At 32.6% G+C, this 20,175-nt stretch overlaps 1 protein-coding gene across 4 annotated transcripts in view; it reads right to left on the bottom strand.

Moving 5' to 3' along the window:
• Nucleotides 1-483: 483 nt before the first annotated feature.
• Nucleotides 484-20,175, bottom strand: part of LOC124368855 (dual specificity protein phosphatase CDC14A-like) — an 87,587-nt gene continuing 67,895 nt past the window's right edge. For all 4 annotated transcript variants that reach the window (XR_006923014.1, XM_046826303.1, XM_046826305.1 and 1 more), the window contains one exon: nucleotides 484-10,099. Coding sequence is in view for 3 of the 4 variants with exons in the window: in XM_046826303.1 (XP_046682259.1) it covers nucleotides 10,057-10,099 (43 nt within the window). In the remaining variant the exon portion in view is untranslated. The remainder of the gene's footprint in view (nucleotides 10,100-20,175) is intronic.

Here is a 20,175-nt window from a genome sequence, read left to right as displayed (position 1 = left end):
TTTGGAATTCCTTTCCGTACTTAGAACTCAAGTATAATGATAATGAACATATATAATGAACTAATATAATGAACATTCCTTAAAAATTTAAATTTAATACAATTAAAGAATATATGAGGGTAAGGGGTTTTTTTAAGTTCTTCGTGTTGCACATTCTTCACATCTAGTTTAATCCACCAAATAGGTTCAACTTTGAAATTTACTAATTTGGAAATACAAGTAGGTTGTTCAATGTGCTATAAATTAAAGTATGAATCAAGTAAATATTAGTTTTAAAATGATCTGACTGAATATCACCATGTACAATCATATACAGTTGTTTCTCTTGTTAAAATTAATCTTGAGACTAAATTTTCACAATTTCTTTTAATCCATTATTTTTCTTTTACACTGGCCAGCATCTACCATATCGAGTAACTCTGATAATAGCTAATATATTTGAGTGATAAACACAAGTCGGGTTAGGAAATGAAAAAACAATTGTTAGGTAGACATAAATTGTATTTCAAAATAAAGTTGCTGAATGCAATGCACACAGTTTAATGATATTACATTACTGCAGGTAGAAGAACCAAAGCAAATTAACATTAATAAAAAAACAGTATAAAATTAGACTTTCTGTGTTGTCTTTGGAAACTAAAATGCCCCCGGGGAAAACAATCTCTTGAGTGCATTTCAGCATCGATTTCTCATAGTGCCACCACAAGAAATCAGAAGAGAGGAAACGAGAAAGGAGAGGCAAGAAAGTGGTCGGATGATTGCACCCTTCTCGTTTAAGTGATGGCAGGTGGGGCCTTCATCATGAACCTTGCAGATTGTTGCTGGTGCCTACAGAAGTTGACAAGTTGTTTGATCGGGAGAGGCGTGACACTCTCTGCTCGCTCTGGTTCTTTCCTTTTTTGGTCAGTCTTACCTTCAATAGAAGTGCTAGACTTCCGATCTTTCTCAGCAGAGGAGGATATCACCTCCCCCCCACAACTTCCTCAGCACCATACTCTCAGGTTCACCACCACCACCCACCCGCCACCAGTGGTGGAAACTTTTGTTGTACCCAGCTCTATTCACCCAAGTAGGCATGACACCAGTCAGAACCCATTAAGCTGGGGGTTAAAATTACTTGCTATTTCTTTAAACTATAGTACACTACATTACTTTTATCTTAATTTGTTAGAAACTAAAAGAAACTATTGAATAAAACAGGCAAAGCTTCATCTAAAACGTATTAGTTCGCAAAATTACACACTTTTATGAAAGTACAATACTTAATTTTATAATAAAATTTAATTTGACATTTTTACAAAATGTACAGTTAAGTAGTTTATAAAACTTTGTTCTCGCACATTAAAAACAGGCATATATGACTAAGAAACAAATGGATTAAAGATTCGGGGAGTGATTTAAAAATGCAAAAGAAGTTGGTGTCATTTGAACAGTGTTATGCAACTAGGTACTAACCCACTTGACTCATAATCTGAGAAAAACTGGTTTAAGTTTGGGTCCTCTTCTAAAATTATAGGCCACAATTAAATAATTGAAATTACTTTTAAAGGATAAAAAGTGATATTTTACATTTATTTATATAAGATTTTACATATTTTACCTCAATTTTACACTTTTAAAGCTGAAATAAGGGGTTCCTTGTTGCATTTTTTATATATGAAGAAGGTGTTGGTTGGTTCCTTTTACTATTGAGTTGTTTGCCTTATTAAATGAATGTCTGCTACCATAGTATTTGAGTTTGTAGAATCATAGTGATTTATAAGAATTATCTATTGATTTGCAAGGTATTACATAGCAGATCTCTGCTGATTAAAACAGATCCTAATGATTAAAAATCTTATAGGTTTAACGAGAAGGCAATGAATAGTTAATGTTATAAAGATAAATAATTTAATTTTATGCAAATCTTTTATCCCACAAATATTTTTGAAACAGAATAATACAAAAATTTACAAATAAAAATAAGTTTATACAGGAGTAATACAAAATATCTATTTAGCGATGCTTGTTTTGACACTTAAAACAACAGGGCTGACTTATGTATGTTAACTTCAAAATAAAGTGGGACGTTGTAACCTTCCAAATCTTCATTTACATTTACGCTGCTTACGAGTCCAGTATAAAACCCCTGAGCTTCAAGTGGTACTAAATGAAGAATAGATTTTAAGTCTACGCTTAGGGACAGACACAGCTTCCTTCTGGCCACAGTACTTTGGATGACGAAGAATAAACTAACGCAGATGGTCTCCCAGATCCTTTCCTTTGTATGTCAATCCTTTGAGGGGTTCCCCCAAAAGTAGCTTTCATACTTAAAATGAAGGGATCATCTTACGAGTCCAGTATAAAACCCCTGAGCTTCAAGTGGTACTAAATGAAGAATAGATTTTAAGTCTACGCTTAGGGACAGACACAGCTTCCTTCTGGCCACAGTACTTTGGACGACGAAGAATAAACTAACGCAGATGGTCTCCCAGATCCTTTCCTTTGTATGTCCATCCTTTGAGGGGTTCCCCCAAAAGTAGCTTTCATACTTAAAATGAAGGGATCATCTTTGGTGATTTCAATTTCCTTAGTTGTAAATCAGCTTATCTTTTCATTTGTTTCATCTCTTTTTCTATATGTTACTTTTGTCTCTATATTTTCTGTAGAAACAAAATCATTCTTTACTATTTTGAGTACGATTATTTTATTTCTTTTCTTGCAGTTTTCCATCACAAACATATAATCATCTGGTGTAAACAACCTCTGCTGAATTTTAAGGTACATTCATTGGGTAATGAGTGTCCTGATACTAGATACTTAAAAATTACTTTCTTCGATGTAGGATGGGTTACCAATACGGATTTCATCATTAGTACAATTTTAAAATTGCGATTTTGGCCACTGCATGAATCTGACCACATGATCAACTCCTCTACACCAGATTCTAGGAACTCACTACAAAAACGTCATGACCCTACTTCCTGTGCTCCTCTTCCCGCTTCATTCTAAGCCCAAACAATACTATGAACCTGATTCCGTTTTCCAGTGTGGACTCAAAGGTTACACAGCCACAGATGTCTCTTATAAAATATTAAATTTGTTAGTAATCTCAGTAAGGGAAGGGTTTTCTCTAAGTCATATGTTATTACTTCAAGCTTTTCATCGCTCTTGCTTCTTTAAATATATCTACATTCATATTTTCTCTGGCCAATGTTGCTTCGCTCCAGTATTCTTCTTGTTTATGTCTTATCACTTTTTTTACCTTCAACAACTTCATTTTTATCGCCACTTCCAAAGAATCACATCTGTTGCAACAATCTGTTTTTAGTACCTTTATTGTCAAATTAAATTTAGTACAAAACACATTTTTTTTAACCGCAAGTTTCAAGGTGTCTTTCACCTCAGATTTGAACTGATCATACATCTTTTGTACTGTCATATCCATAGGAAAGAACTGCTTGCTTGTAGTTTCCCTTTTATAGTGTAATACATACTTAGGAATCCTTGTCACTAAGTTTACAACTTCTTTTACTTTACTTTCAGGGGTTTTGTTATGTCCTCCTCTTACACCTCTGGTATTTTTGGCGTCATTCTTTCTACATTTAGTCAGAACAGTGTTTATCCTTTTGTTGATGTACTCAAGGTATACACAAACATACTACTGCAGACCTTTAATTCATTCAAAAAGTGAATCTTCTTTTGTCAATATCTTTGGCATACTTGCGATGAAAAGGTCCTTCTTTTATTGTAGTTTTTAAATACAAATTTTGGCTTTTGTAGCTACTTAATGACCAAACTCTTCAAATATTATTTAAGAGCTTGAATAGATATTTTGGTTTAGCAACAAAGAACCAACCAGCTTGTATTTTAACAACAAACAAGTTAGGCCTGCATATGCAGAAATTAACATTAAAAATAGATTATTATTAAAAAAAGCTAAGGTACAAACATTTCACAATGATTTTATTTATTTATTTAATGGAACCGTAAACAAGTTTGGTTTCATAAACAATCTAAACTCTATTTTGCAACAAGGAACCAACATCATCTTGGTTCCTTGCTGAAATATTCAATTATGGATTTTTAAATGTGGGTTGGTTCAAGTGGCTGGTTGGTTCTATGTTGCAAAATTTTAAATTCTATATAGGTTTGTGTTGGTTGGTTCAGACCGCTGTATTAGCAAAACGGAATTCAGCAAGACCATATGAATTTTACTTTCAGATAAAGTAAAGAAAAGAATGTCTTATTTTACCAGGCGAAGTTAGGGCTAAGAAGCCCTCTCTAACACTTAACCTGGGGACCAACGGCTTAAAGGTGACTTCCGAACCACCACCAATGGCCGGGCAGGCGGGCCGCTTGCAAGGACAGGATCGCTCAGCGGTCACCTATCCAAGCAGCGGCCACGCTTGACGTTGCTTGATCGGTTATCTTGCGATAATTGCTGTACCCGCTACACTGCGTCATTGGCAAGTGTGTTTTTTACTCTATGGAATCAATTTATTACCTCAAAACTGACCAAACTGAGGGTTGATTCCTTGTTGCATAACATTCTCCATTTTATCTTTAGTAAATGGCCGATAAAAATTACTTTATGTCATGGTGCAATGTCATCTAAGGAGGTATCGACATTTTAGCCGTATTTTACCTATCCACATTGGCCATAGGCCTGTGCAAGGTTCTTACCAAGGATTACAACGTGTACAGTACTGATAAAAAGTGCAGAAAACAGGATTAGGGCCTGCACTATCTCTAACCTAACCCAGTCATAGCACCTTGAGTCTCTAAACCGATATCTCTACCTTTATATTGCTTTTCGATTAAGTAGTAAGTATAACAAATAATTAGATTGCTTTTAACAAATAATTAGATTGCTTTTAACACTTTAACTTTTTATGAGGTCACACATTTAATGATTATGTGGTTCTTTTACAAAGTACTAAGTGCGAGCTACCTCCTCAGAAAACAAAACAAATGCATCAAATCTAATAGAATTCAAAATTTAGAACAATATGAACAAACAATATTCAATCAAAAGATTACACAAGAAATCAATCATATACATTGTGCCATTCATTGACTGATCACTGTGTCTCAAAAAAAAAAAAAAAAAAAAAAAAAAAAAAAAAAAAAAAAAAAAAAAAAAAAAAAAACACACAATAAAATAATAACATAATGATAATAAGTGTCCACTTGAGTTTGATAGTTTTATATTACATCAAGGTTTGATTTACGTCAAAGTGTTTCCACTAATATCACAAAAAGCTCTTTGAAATGTCTGTAAGATGTCTACAATATATGTGATACATTTTATGATGGAAATGGTTTATAATTAAATGATTCTTCATAAAATCAGCTCTGTAAACTTGGAATTTCAATTGACATGGGTTTATTAGGGTCCCCTGGAATGAAAAAATGCTTATTCTTGTCAGTGTAACTGAATATATCTGCACGAGACATTAGAAGCCAAAGGCCAGGAAAATAACTGTTGTCAATGAGGCATAAACAACCCAGAATCTATCTATGTTAGGTATAGGCCTACTGTATTGAACACTATGTCACTAATTCTCCTAGTCCTACTAACAAAAGTAAGCTGACAATTGGCGTATTTGTTCTCACAGTAGTTAAAAGAGATTTAATGATTAGAATTCAACCAGAAATTGTATAATTTGTGATAGTCTGTTGAAATTTTGAAAAACATTAATTTATTTCTTTTGAAATACACTAATCAGTCACAGCATATATGTATACAATCAGATAAAACTATATTAACCATTTTGTAAGGCGGATTCTCACACTGAACTCAATGAGAGGTTACGGACTTGAATTTTTGCATCGAGAAATATTACGAATGCGACCATTTATAATGTTACAATGGAGTTACACAAGTAATGAGAACTTATTGAAGTTATGTTAGTTGAAAATATAAGCACCAGTAGCTGAGTATTGCTATTACTTGTGCTATTGTTTACGGATGAGTGCCCACTGAGAATGCTCATCAGGTCTTTTTATATCTACAGGCTTAACAAAAAGGAAGCCAGCTTAGCAAATAAAACCACATTATTTTACAGATAGGTACTTTACATTAAATTTGCTATAAGAAACGTATCTCACAAGAAACTGCACTAGAAGTTATCATTTTACCCCTGATATTTTAAAATAACCAATTTACCTGTAGCATTTTAGAGCAACCAATGTATTATATAGTGTAAATGAACAAATATTTATTCATGCCTCATAAGAAAAGATTTAATTAGTACAAAGATTAGAAAAGTGTATAATCTCGTATATAACAAAAATAACCAAATAACGTAGTAAAACAAAAGTATATCACATACGGTTTATGCTATACATGTTTGGAAAATTGAAAATATAGAATGTGTACTATAAAATACATAAGATTGAACAGCAATCCAAGCTTTAGTACTGTACATTGTGAAAGTATCATTATTGTGTTAGTGAGATCAAATTAATTTTCAAGGATACTGTAAACAGTTTATAGTTATCTATGCGGACACCCATCCCACGCTGACATCACAGTTCAGGACTAATCATTAAATCCAAAATAATTTACTCTGAAAAAGAATAAAACAAAACATACTTGCAAGACTAAAAAAATAAAATCCATATATATAGATCACCAGTATTAATATAAGTAATTAGTAAAGTACTAAGTAGACTACCATGTAAATATGTATCTTACTTAAATAACAAAGTAACTTAAAATATCTCATGACATGCAAATTAAATAACAATAATAAACAAACATTTGCTTAAATAAGTAAAACTATTATACACATGAATGCTTAGAACAATCACTGGAACTATTTTAAATTGATAACTTTTTAGTTTATATATTTTTCTATAAAATAAAAAAATATACACATACATCTATAGGTTTAGTGTCCGTCCGGGATTAAGTTGGCAATGTGTACCACCAAGGCAGTTTCCACTATAGTACTTTTCCTGAAGATGTGTCACCAAGATTTTTTATTGGTAAACATACGCTTGAATATAACCAAGCACTTGTTTTCGCTTGTTTGTTAGTAATGAATTTCATAAATTCTTATTTAACATCATGAACGCATGCACATGTTCAATATGTTATATCATATAACAAGCATGAAAAATACTGCAGGAATTTTGAAAATATGATATAGAAATATTCATTAACCCTCGAAGCAGAAATCAACAGAACATCTGTTGAACATCTTGATTCTTGATTCTTGATTCTTGATTACGACATTACTCAAATGCGATCAACGGATTTGTGCCGTTGGCTGTTGTGATTATTTTTTACCTATATACGTACTGAAATAACTGATATGATTTATATACCATTGTAAATATGATGAACAGGTGACTATAGTAATGGCTTTATCTGTTCTTTTATGTGAATTTATTTAAAAAATAATTAAAAACCATAATTTTTAATTGTAACGTCAGACACAGTTGCTGAAACTAGTTGATCGGTTTGTTTGTCCAATGTTTTAAATAATGCTATTTTTATCGGCAGTGCTTGGTCTTTTTTATGTAATTGTTTTTATGTAACATATCATGTTTATTGATTTATCTTTATTTATATAACTTAATTATAATAAGTGCTAAAGAGTACGTTTTGATAACAAGTTATGTGTTTCATGCTATAATTTTCCTCGTTAAAATTTATGCTTCCATGGTAACAAATTATTAGTTTCAAGTAATACTTCCAGTTTATGTACTACAAGACATATATTTCTAAAAACCAAATAAACTATCCATTTTTTAAAACAAAAATAAATTTAGACCATTTTGGCTATTTTGACATTTTTAAGTTATTCAAGTAACTATCTAAATATACTGCCCACCTAAGTTTTCAACCGGTGTTTATAACTTTGACTAACAAAGAAAATTTTACATATTTATATTTTGGAGTATATTACACATCATATTATTACCTAGTTAATTGAGAACAAAGTGATACCAAGTAAAAATCTCTAAATCACCAAAAAAAACCTGCCAGTTAGATAAATATCAACTGCTGATTCGAGGGTTAAAGTCTCTCGTGTGTGTGAAATTTATGTCAACAAAGAAATTATAATTATATTTAAGGATGTTTGATCACCAAATTGATTTTTTGTCAAAATATCTCTATTTATTCAGTTGACAATAGACTATAAAAATATAGTTTTTATTAGTTATGAATGTGCGACATGCTTTTGGGCTGGATTTATTTTGTTGATCTGCCGCGATAGAATGCTTATTCATATTTTTATAATTTTATTAATTCTCTTGTAAAGCTCATGAAATTCGATACAAAAATGTTTTAAAAATTATTATGATTACAAGGTTTATATAGAAAAAATAATAATTGGCAATGTCATAAAAATTACTGTTTCAATAATGTAATGGAGTGTTGTACAATATGTTTTACATATCAATCCTAGATAGCAGCATAGTGTAGAAAAACATTCAGAGCAGAGGAGGATAATAAAGTAAACTAATACAATCATAGGTGATGGGACTTTAGCGCAGTTCTTTGACAAAGTAATGGCACATATTATTTAAATAATTGAAACTGTCTCTGAGCTACCTACAAAATAACGAACAGAATTGACACTCACAGTATTGTTAGTATAAAACACTTAAACACCACTTTTACATTCTTAAGCCAATTTTCATTATCAGAACAACAAAATATCTTTAGGACAAAATTTACATGGTGACCAAACACTCTTAAGATCCTATTACTGACATCTATAACAATCGAACAATACTATTAAATTGTAATAAAACAAAGCAGTATTGCCAACTAAACCCCAGACGACAGTACATTAATATTCTGAATAATAAAAAATGATAAATTTATTCTGTAATGTAATAAATGATGATCCTCTAACATTGATTGACATATGTATCGTGTGTTTTGGCACTGTTACTCCAAATAATTTCATATTAACACCACAAAAGCTCACACAATCTGAAAAAAGGAAAACTAATAACAATAATTTAGGATTTGCATGCTTATCCATGCTATCCTATCAATTATGTACTCCTAAAAATTAGTAAATGAAGAGTATTATAGATGAAAATAATTAAGTAAATATTATTAGTTAACAATACCATTAAAATATTAAAAACCGCTGCAATAATTTAAAATGATCTTGAGGTACTTGAACTGATAAACATAAGATTCATAAAATCGTAATCGAAAACGATAACAGGTTTATATGTGTACACAATGAAATCCAGCTTCAATAGAAAAACTATCATGGATTTAGAAATAACAGTTATAAAGTAATCAAAAAATAAAAGCAACAAATAAAATAATCACTAAAATTATTATACATATACAATATTATATGTATAAAGTTATGTATAAAAATAAAACATCTCGATTAATTCGTTTTAATATATTAAAATTTACGATAAATTGAGAGTGGGTAAAGCTTTGCAATATATACATCCATGCAAATAGTGTAAAACCTATATAGTGCATTGAAACTAACGATCTTACAGAAAACACTTATATTAAACAGTGATGTGCTCTTCAGAGGTACTATTTGTGGGAAAGATAGAATCTTTCAAATTGCACTTGTGATCTTATGGATATCAGAGACAATGATCCAAATCTTCTCACACCCATCACAAATTGTTCTGTTAGTTAGGCGTGAGTGCGCGACGCTGAACCACATTATTTTCCTACTTACAAAAGTGATTCAGTGTTTTAATTCTTATTATCCTAAAACCAACATTTTTAATATACAAGTAAATACTAAAATACACAGTTGGCTAATTTCATTAACTAATCGCCGTAATCAAATTTAACAATAACAAATAACATGCCAGATCATTAAGTTAATTCCAGACACAACCGTAACTTAATTATTTAGAAGTAACAGGTTAAAAATGTTAATTCAATTGACAGCAGCTAAATATAAACCATACTGACTTTAAATGCATTAGTCCATTAAAGTATTTAGTACATCTCCAACATTTACCTTAAATGATAATCACTCAGGAAAATTATTGCCTTTAGAAGGTCTATAAAATACAGTTAGAATATTTTCTATTGAAGCATGTATAACGTGTTGTCTTCTAGCCCACAATCTTGGAGGAGCGTGTAGTTGTTGCCCTGGGACTGCAACAAAGGACAACCAAGTTAAACAGGACAACTGACCAAAGGCTTTACAAAAGACAGATATAGATGTGGTTGTAAAGGTGTAACCATAAACTAATTAGTTTTCGGGATTACTTTTGATGCTGAAATATTACGATGTTTGACACATTATTATACTAGCTATATACTTATTCTATACAGCTTCCAAGAACATAGGGTACCATACACATGCAACACTTCAAGTTCAGTATTTATATTGATGGTCTACTATCTACTACAAATATCACTTTGATAATCTCAATATCACTTTGTTTCTTTCATTGGATGTAATGAAAGTTAATGATGTTATGTTACAGTCATTTTCTTTGTTATGTGTAAAAAGCGTAATATTTTACGAACTGGTAACTGCTCTCTTCGTCATAAAACCTAAAACACAGTTTAAACTTACAAAATTAACATATCAAGAAACATATAGTGTTTACCATGCCCCTTTTAGTTAAATTTCTTAATCGTTCTACAAGTTTAAACTTTTAATTTAAGTTAAAAGTATACCCAGTAAAAGTAAGTTTAAGTATACCCAGGAAAAGAGAGCAGATATCAGTTCCTGAAGATTCATGTTTAAAGTATGTTTGTTACGCTTAACAATAGCAAACAAATGTAACAATCCTGTTAGCATTTCAAGTATTCATCCGCTCCCTATTTCTTATAAGAGCATGTAACACATTCAAGGTCATTCAGATAACAACTTACATGACATATACTTTTAAAAAGAATCTGGAATAGGTCTGTGATTGTATATTTAGTACGGGCGAACAGTACAGCATAATAACACTCTGATCTAATATGAATTTTAGGTTTGGATCCAGTTCACCTTCCTCTTAGTGTAGAGTCTAGAATCTGATACTATCATAGACTTGACTCCTGGAATCAAGAGTCATGTTCGTCTGAAGAGATCCAAAAAAGTTGGTAACTAAGAAGCTCAAAACGAACTCTACGTCGATTCGACATCAGAGACACCTAGACTACAAAATATAAAAAAGGCAAAGAGGTATTATCATTGTCTCACCTATATTACACCATAATTTTATATTTTGTAGCCTAAGTGTCTCTAATGTCGAAACAATGTAAAGAGTTCGTTTTGAGTTTCTACGTCACCGAATTTTTTGGATGAACATTATTCCAGATTCCAGGAGTTAAGTCTGTGACAGCATCAGATTCCTGATGCTGCACTAACAGGAAGGTGAACTGGAGCTAAACTTAACATACACATTGAATCAACTCTTCCCACCATAGCTACGGTATCTACGGATCTAATAGTACTCTAGAATTGATATTAGTATTTTCTCTATATTATCACAATCCTTGGAAGTCATTTGCATACACGCTTTCCTTAGTGACATGCTGTTGTCTCATACACATAACAGGGGTAGCATATGGGGCTTATTTTCTTTTCCAAATGCAGATTATTAGAAATATTATAACCAGCCAAATAAGCGCTTAACTCAATTTTAAAGTTCATATGAAGTTCATTTTAACTTTTATAACACAAACTAAACAATCACTGATTGCTTATTTTTTTTTATTTGAAACAATGTTGTCCAGCCAGGTGTGAATGAACAAACTACTTGTTTAATTTTGCTGTAAAACAACATGTAGGTTGATACCAATTTATGATTGAATATTATTATTTGAAAATATTTTGTCCAACCAGGTGTGAATGAACAAACTACTTGTTTTATTTTCACTGTAAAACAACAGGTAGGTTGATACCAATTTATGATTGAATATTATTATTTGAAAATATTTTGTCCAACCAGGTGTGAAATGAACAAACTACTTGTTTATTTTCACTGTAAAACAACTGGTAGGTTGATACCAATTTATGATTAAATATTATTATTTGAAAATATTTTGTCCAACCAGGTGTGAATGAACAAACTACTTGTTTATTTTTTTCTGTAAAACAACATGTAGGTTGATACCAATTTATGATTGAATATTATTATTTGAAAATATTTTGTCCAACCAGGTGTGAATGAACAAACTACTTGTTTTATTTTCACTGTAAAACAACAGGTAGGTTGATACCAATTTATGATTGAATATTATTATTTGAAAATATTTTTTCTAACCAGGTGTGAATGAACAAACTACTTGTTTATTTTTGCTGTAAAACAACAGGTAGGTCGATACCAATTTATGATTGAATATTATTATTTGAAAATATTTTGTCTAACCAGGTGTGAATGAACAAACTACTTGTTTATTTTTGCTGTAAAACAACAGGTAGGTCGATACCAATTTATGATTGAATATTATTATTTGAAAATATTTTGTCCAACCAGGTGTGAATGAACAATACTTGTTTAATATTCACTATACAGCAACTTTTTTTACATTTTTTTTGAGGTAGTTTGTTTAATACCAATTTATGATTGAATATTAAAATGTCCACAACTGGATAAGGATGCATAATTTTCTTGACAGTTAACTTTAGATTTTGAATGTCACAGTCCAATTACAGTTTATGTATATTTTAGGAAACTTGTTGCAGTTTCATCTCTGAAATATACAAAATGATATAAATATCATTGTTATTTATGTTTGTTCTCAACTTCTGAAATAGTTAAAACGTATAAAAAATGTGGTGATGATTTTTCAAAGTGAAAAGATGAAAACAGTAATAATTTTCAAAAATCAACCTAAAATGTATTTTCCATTCAACAAATGAGTCCTAAATATTAATTCCAGCAGGAGTTATAGAATCAACAATAACTTTTTGAAAGGGGAGAGACCAAAAATGCTGTGCCGTAAACCAAAAATAAATGGTTAAGAAGAACATTCATCACCATTGTGATGAAAAGCCAGAGGTTCAGAAAAAGGAAGAAGAATCTGTCAAAACTCTCTCCAGACATCTGGATCCAAAAACATGAGAATGATCACTTAAAAGCATGCCTTCAATATTGAGTTAGTTGAAGCTAAAACTCTCAAATCAAGAATAACATGATTTGAAGCTCAACATACCAAATCAAGAATAAAGTCGGGAAGCCAATGTCACTATAAGATCTCTGCCTACAACTCCACATGCAAAAGAAACATCAGTACATGAGAGTCCTTAACGACTCAATTTTGGCAGTAGGTCCAAGCAATAGAAGGTGAAATGAGGGATGAAACCAAAAAGAGATAAGTAGTACAGCAGTCTATCTTTAGAATGTTAAAGACATTCTACACCTCTCTACAGAAATTTCCGAACACAAAATGCCTTTCCTAGTCTACCAGTTTGGCAAGCAGTCTGAAGGAGAACTGAATAAATACCAAGCTATGTAAAGCTATGTGTTGTCTATGTAAAGTACAATGTTTCTTGGGTATAGAGATTCAAGCAATCTGACAGGTACGAAGAGATTAAGCGCTTGTCAAGCTCAGCAGAATGCAGTTAGATGTCCATAGCTGCATTGAAGAAACTCTCAGGGAGAGTACCACACTGCGATGTTTGAAGATCATGGGAGCACTGGAGACCACGTACCTGGATAGTTTGCCTAATGCATATGAGGCTAAAGCCAATGGTATCAAGTTGAAAATCTCTATGAACCAATCTTATAGGGATAAAAGTGGTCAGCTGAAGAACACCACAAGGAGCACGCAGCGAACATACTTCTTGTCATGATCTCCATCAGGATAGGATGGGTAAAATTCGGAGATCACCAGACCAAAGAAATGCTTCAGCTTTGGTCAACTGTGAGCAGACTGCATGAGACCAAACAAAAGACCTCAAAGTAAATGTTTTAAAAGAAGAGAAATGGGCCACAACTATAGCATCTGCCAAGAAGAAGCTTGGTGCTGTCTATACAGAAAATTGCCCAAGACAAGATGCACCTTCAGGTATAAGAGTCTGCAGTTTAAAATAACATAGAGTAGTTTTCCAAGAAATCCTCCTAAGTTGTAAATTATATCCTTCTCCAGCTTGTCCAGAAACAAGATATGGATTTGCTCATAATCAGTGATCTACAGTTCGGGATCAGGCCAAATGATTTTCTTGACACATTGTGAATTTCTTGTTCCTCACACCATCAAGGAATATGATATGATCCTGGTAGACTCTGGAAAAACTTCAACCAGGAGGAGATAAGAAGACTTTGTAACTTCTTATTTAAAACTATTTACAATGCTGAATAAATTTTTTAGGAAAATTGCAGTTTATTAATGTTATAAAACATTCCAGACTTCCCCAATATGAGTAGTATAAGAAACTAAACTTAACATAACATAAGAAAAGCTTTTTCATCGATCTAGGACTATGAAATCCAATAGTGTAGTAGGTTGTTAATGGCAGTCTGAAGATTATATTAGAGGTATAGACATCAGACATGAACAAAATCTTACTAATTCTTTGAATGCCCAATTCAGTAATCAAATGTTAATGGAAGGCATAGGGAGGTGATGAACATTAGTTCTGGTGCTTAGCTATAACAAGTTTATAGCATGACAACCCAATAACATCATTTGTTGCTATGCTATCAGTACTACTACAACCTAGTGATTTCTTACTACGCTATTACTAGTACTGCAATGTGGTTACTTTCTACTGTGCTATTAATATAGCACTACAATGAGAAGACTTGCTACTACGCTATCAATAGTGCTATAAGGTTATTAATTGCTGCTACTAATTTTTCCATGGGTGCATACATTTGCCTACTGAAATTCTAAGCAGCTCAGTTCCCTATACTGTTTTAATTAGATCCATAAAAAAATAATTAGGCATTGCTACTTTGTAAGCAAAGCACAGTGTCGCAATCTACTTTATTAATGGTTTGTTTGTGATCTAATGGGACTAATAGGTATATCGATTGCAAATGGATCAAAAATCTGTTTTAAAATATTACTATTATGCATTTGGATACGAAATTAACAAAAACTTAATAAATAAGAACATATACATTGAAAATGTTCTATTTTGAATTCAAAGTTTTATTTGGATTATACTGATTCTAGATAATGGATTGATTCCAATTCTTTGCTACTTATGAACATTCAAAAATAAATGTGTTAGTTACTTAATTTGTATAAACCCGAGGACTTTACAAGCCGTCGGGAACTTTCTGGAGTTTCTTGCTGTTTCAATAATGGAACGATGAGTTAACTTTATATGAGTTAAGTCAGATTTCAGCTCTTCCTATTTTTGGACAAATAACTGAAAACAGGATCCGAAGCATCATGTTCATCGGTGTCGGCCAGAGGGTTGGGCCTATGCTTTTGTAATGATTGCCTAGTTTCCATATAAGAATACTAATATTAATAACATAACATACTAATAATAACATCCTTCTAAAATGATCACTAATTTGTTAATTTAAGTTTGTATCCCTTTTTAAATCCAAATTATTCCACCCGCATCGATTTAGATGTTAGCCTGTGCCGTATCAAACTGTACAAATTTATTGAATCACAACCTATCATTTATAGCTTATTTATTGATGCTAGATTGCATTTTCAGCTTAAATTGTTTCTTCCATGTCACACATAATTTGTTAGCACTATATCATATGTCATGCTTGTTTGGTTCCAACATATTGTTTGTAACATAGTTATTGATGCTGTGTTGCATATTTTATTTGAGATCATATATTGTCTTTTGTCAAATCTTTCTGAACCACGAAGCGATAAGGCTAAGTCAAATTATTGGTTTATTGTTACTGGATATTACCTAAGTGTACAAAGATACCATGTGAACATGATAATTTAATACAAACATCAAACTGATCAAAATAGACAGAGAAATGTCTAAAAATAAGGATATTGTGTGTATGAGCTCGTGTATAGCAACAATCCTTATTACACGTGGGTGTAAACACTAGAAGCCGAAATTATGTAAGTATTCGTGTGTAGTGATAATCTTTCTTACTTATAGATTTAGATGGTACGAGCTAATATGCACGCATTCTTACATAGCAAAGACCTGTTTTATAAATAGATATAAATACAAGAAGCTATAAGAGCTGCTATAAAACATTCTTGTGTAGCAACAAACTTTGTAAAAGATAAATTTATATACTAGGAGCTGATATATGAACATTCTTTCATATAAAAACTTTTCTTACAATTAAATTTGTGCATAGCAACAACCTTTGTTACAGTTTGAATAAAACAGATTTCAACAAGAAGCAATGGTGTGTGAGTGTAACAGAGCTAGTTTTTGCTGCTGTTTCTCAGTTTTATGTAATTCTAGAAACAGGAGTCTGTTCACTCTTAATTATTATGAGACAAAAAAGTAATAGTTTAAAATTAACATTAGCAATTAATAGACCATAGGTATGGATAAATGTTAAGCTTAGAACAAAGTTAAAAGCCAAACACATATATGGAATAGAGAGAGAAAAAAAAAAAACATTTGTATAGTGTTCCCAGATACATAAATTAGGAATCAATATGAGGTGAACAGAGCGCAGGGCTATTGCGATTTACACATTCATTATAGGGCCAAAAACGGGGTCCAGGGATTCGTATATTGTCTACTAAAACATCTACACCATCTACAGGGCCCCATACACCTGCGAGTCTGGCTCGCGAGCCTGGCTCGACTCGCCTAGAAATGGACCAAATCCGTCAGTGTATGGACAATAAAGAGCCGAGCCGAGTCAAATTCAGGCGAGCCGAGCCGGATCCGCCACTGCTTGCTGTGCGGCTCGGCTCGGGTATCAGTTCGCCAGTGTATGGCGCATTACGGATCGGACTCGTGCCCCCACCACCGAAAAATCTGTTCATTCCGTTTTCACTACTGCAGGCCAAACGTTACGCACCACTCGTTCCGGCAACGGTAAGGGGTTTTGAGTTAACATGGCTGACTCCAAGTTATTTATGAGCCCTGATTTTTTAACAACATTTATTGAAGAGTATCGAAATTTGCCGTGTTTGTGGAAGGTACGAAGTGCGGAGTATTCCAACAAGTTTAAACGGGATACTGCCTGGGAACATCTCCTCCAAATTACGAAAGAAAAAATTCCGAATGCAGACATTAACTTTGTAAAAAGGAAAGTTTATAACCTTAGGGCAGTATTCAGGAAGGAAATGAGGAATGTTCGTGACAGCACGAGAAGCGGAGCTTCTTAAATACACCTAGCTCATCTAACACTATGACCGCAGCTGCAGACTTCTTCGAAAAACTCATGTTTGCAACTGGGCGAACAAGATACGTAGGTGTATGGTGAATAATCAGCGGGTCCGGCTCGTGAGCTAGGCTCGGCAAGCCAGGCTCGCGAACCAGACTCGCAGGTGTATGGGGCCCTTAATACTGATGTTGATTGCATCTAAAACTATTTATTCCATTTTATTTTTCCCTTACAATGACTTTTGTTTTAAATTAACAATGCAGTTTTCTGCACTTTACTAATATTATTATTTATTGAACTCTTATTTTCAGAACACATTGTTATTTTTACAAGATTACTATTAGTAAATAAGACTTCATTTGTGTTTACAATATGTGTACATAATATTACTATATTAGTGTATTTCTTAGATTTGGCTTGTAGTAACTTGTTAATTATTTCAAAATGTGACTTTCTGTAAAATAATTTAATGATACAAAATTTAATTAGTTTTAAACTTTACAATTTGTAATTCTATTTTTAATTTTGAGTTGTAAGTGAAAATAAAAAACATTTGTTATAAACATGGTTTTATAGACATGGAAAAAAACGTTTTTCCACAAAAAATGTAGCTTGCAGGAAAGTCATACACATTTCAGTGCCAATTGCTAAGGATTAAAGATTTTCTTATTTTAGAGTGTGGAGCTGTAACACACCAACACTCAACCTGGGGCTGATGACAAAAGACTTTCAGACCATCATCAATGGCCAGGAAAGTGAGCTGCTCAGGACTGTATATATTTACTTGTTTATCTTTAGAAAGTTCTCTTTGTTTCATTACAGTATGTCATTTTTAAACTGGTAACATTTGCTTTTTAGGACATTAAGAGAAGGTTAATGTTATCTAATTGGTCTTGGACTTACTTTCAAACACTTAGAAAAACCAACAAGTTCTTAACCCTCCATCAGGCGCTTAAAATTAGAAACACCATCAGGCGCTCACGTAGGTTTCCTCCAGGTTAGCGAATAATGGATATCATAGTTTTTTAAACTGTTTTTATTTGTTTAAATATTCTTACGGATTTAATTACAATGTAATATATTCATTTTTAGAAGTTAAATAAAAATTACTCTCTTATGTAATGAATTTTCCAAATAAGAAATTCAAAATCTTAAAAAATGTTATTGTATAGTAACAACATGATTTATTTTAAGGAATAATGCAATTAATTGTAAAAATGTTTAACCTACTGTAATAATATATGGAAATTAACTTAATTTTTAACTTCTTACAAAAACAACTTCCTTCAATTCTTGAGTTATTATACAATGTAATGTCAATTATTACTCAAAAATGTATTCTTTACTAAAATTTTTTTAATACTACACAAAAGTTTCAAAACATTTTCCTTCTGGTTATTATAACGACAATGTTCACTCCATAAACAGTACTGAAATGTTCCCTAGCACACGGGTACTGTACTGACAAGTCTCTCGTCTTCATTCTCCATTTCACAAAATTCAAATAAAATATATTGTAAAACTTAAAAAGAAACCATCACAGGTCATACATTTAGGCGCACACGGATTAGTACTCCATAAAAACTAAACACAATAAGGCGCTCACGGAGATTTCGTCCAAGCACTACAAACACAACATCGGGCGCTCACGGAGGAATCGTCCAGTCTCGTACGGAAGTAGACGTCATACTGACAGATTTTGACAAAGATAAGCGGGAGGCTATTGTTTCGCTTTCCTGAAAGATGCTCGTGAAGTACACTGCGGGAAACGACTGCCAACATCAGAAAAGTAGTACTATTTTTAATAATAAAAAATACACGGAGGAAAACTCCGTTTAGCGCCCGATGAAGGGTTAAAGACTTTTTGTAATAACCCTGATCTATTTATTTATTTTCATTTTATAAGTTATTTTAGGAAACTTTAAGATAGCAGATAACTTATTGGGCTTATAGAAAATGGTAAAGCTTCAGCTAATTCATAACTAGGTTGCACTATTTAATTTGAAACTCCAATTAAGACGCTATATGCATAAAAAATGACTGGCAACTTATGTGGCGTGTTCAGAAAGTAAGTACCGTTTCATTCTACTGACACCGTAGTGATGCAATCGGTGTCCAGCACATGTGCACTAGTCGTCCTTGTTCATTGGCTATCGATTTACGCCATTTTAGTTGTGTTTCCTCTGAACGTTTAAAATGTTTAAGACAATTAGTAATCTCGCCGATTGTGAGATCCATTCTGTTATAAGATTTTTGAAACCGCAAGGAATGCAAGGAATGTGAAACCGGCTAAAATGTATCGTCAACTTCAAGATGTTTACAGGGAAGACGTGATGAGTGAAGGAATGGTGAGAAACTGGGTTAGAATGTTCAATGGCGGTCGAACAAATATGCATGATGAGAATCAGTCTTCCCTAGTCACCAATGATCTGGTAAGGGCAGTTGACAAAAAAACTCAAGAGAACAGACTTTTCCCTATAACAAAGCTATCTGACGATTTCCAACAAATTTCACACACTCTTCTGTAAGAAAGCTTTACGGACCGCTTAGGTTATTACAAGCTGTGTTCCCGATGGGTTCAAAAAATGCTCACTGATGTGCACAAAACCAAGAGACTCGGAGGTGCTTTGACTTTATTCACATGGTACAGTAATGATGGTGAGGATTTTTAAACAAAATTGTGACAGGTGATGAAACTTCATGTCACACCGGAATTCAAACAGCAGTCAATGGAATGGCGACACAGGCAATCCTTGAAGAAACAAAAATTCAAGACCAAAATGTCTGCACAAAAAATCATGTGCACTGTCTTTTGGCATCGGAAAGGTTTATTGCTGATTGATTTTCTCCCAAGAGATGAAACCATTAATGCGGAAGGTATAGCGAAACCTTAAGAAAACTAAGGCAGGTAATTCAAAACAAACGGAGAGGATTGCTCAGTAATGGAATTGTGTTGCTCCATGACAATGCTCGGTTCCATACCGTTAGTGA

The sequence above is a fragment of the Homalodisca vitripennis genome, chromosome X, assembly GCF_021130785.1.
Source record: "Homalodisca vitripennis isolate AUS2020 chromosome X, UT_GWSS_2.1, whole genome shotgun sequence".
NCBI classification, from domain to species: Eukaryota; Metazoa; Arthropoda; class Insecta; order Hemiptera; family Cicadellidae; genus Homalodisca; species Homalodisca vitripennis.
Note: the sequence above shows the minus strand (reverse complement) of the source record. Positions and strands in the feature narration are given on the sequence as shown.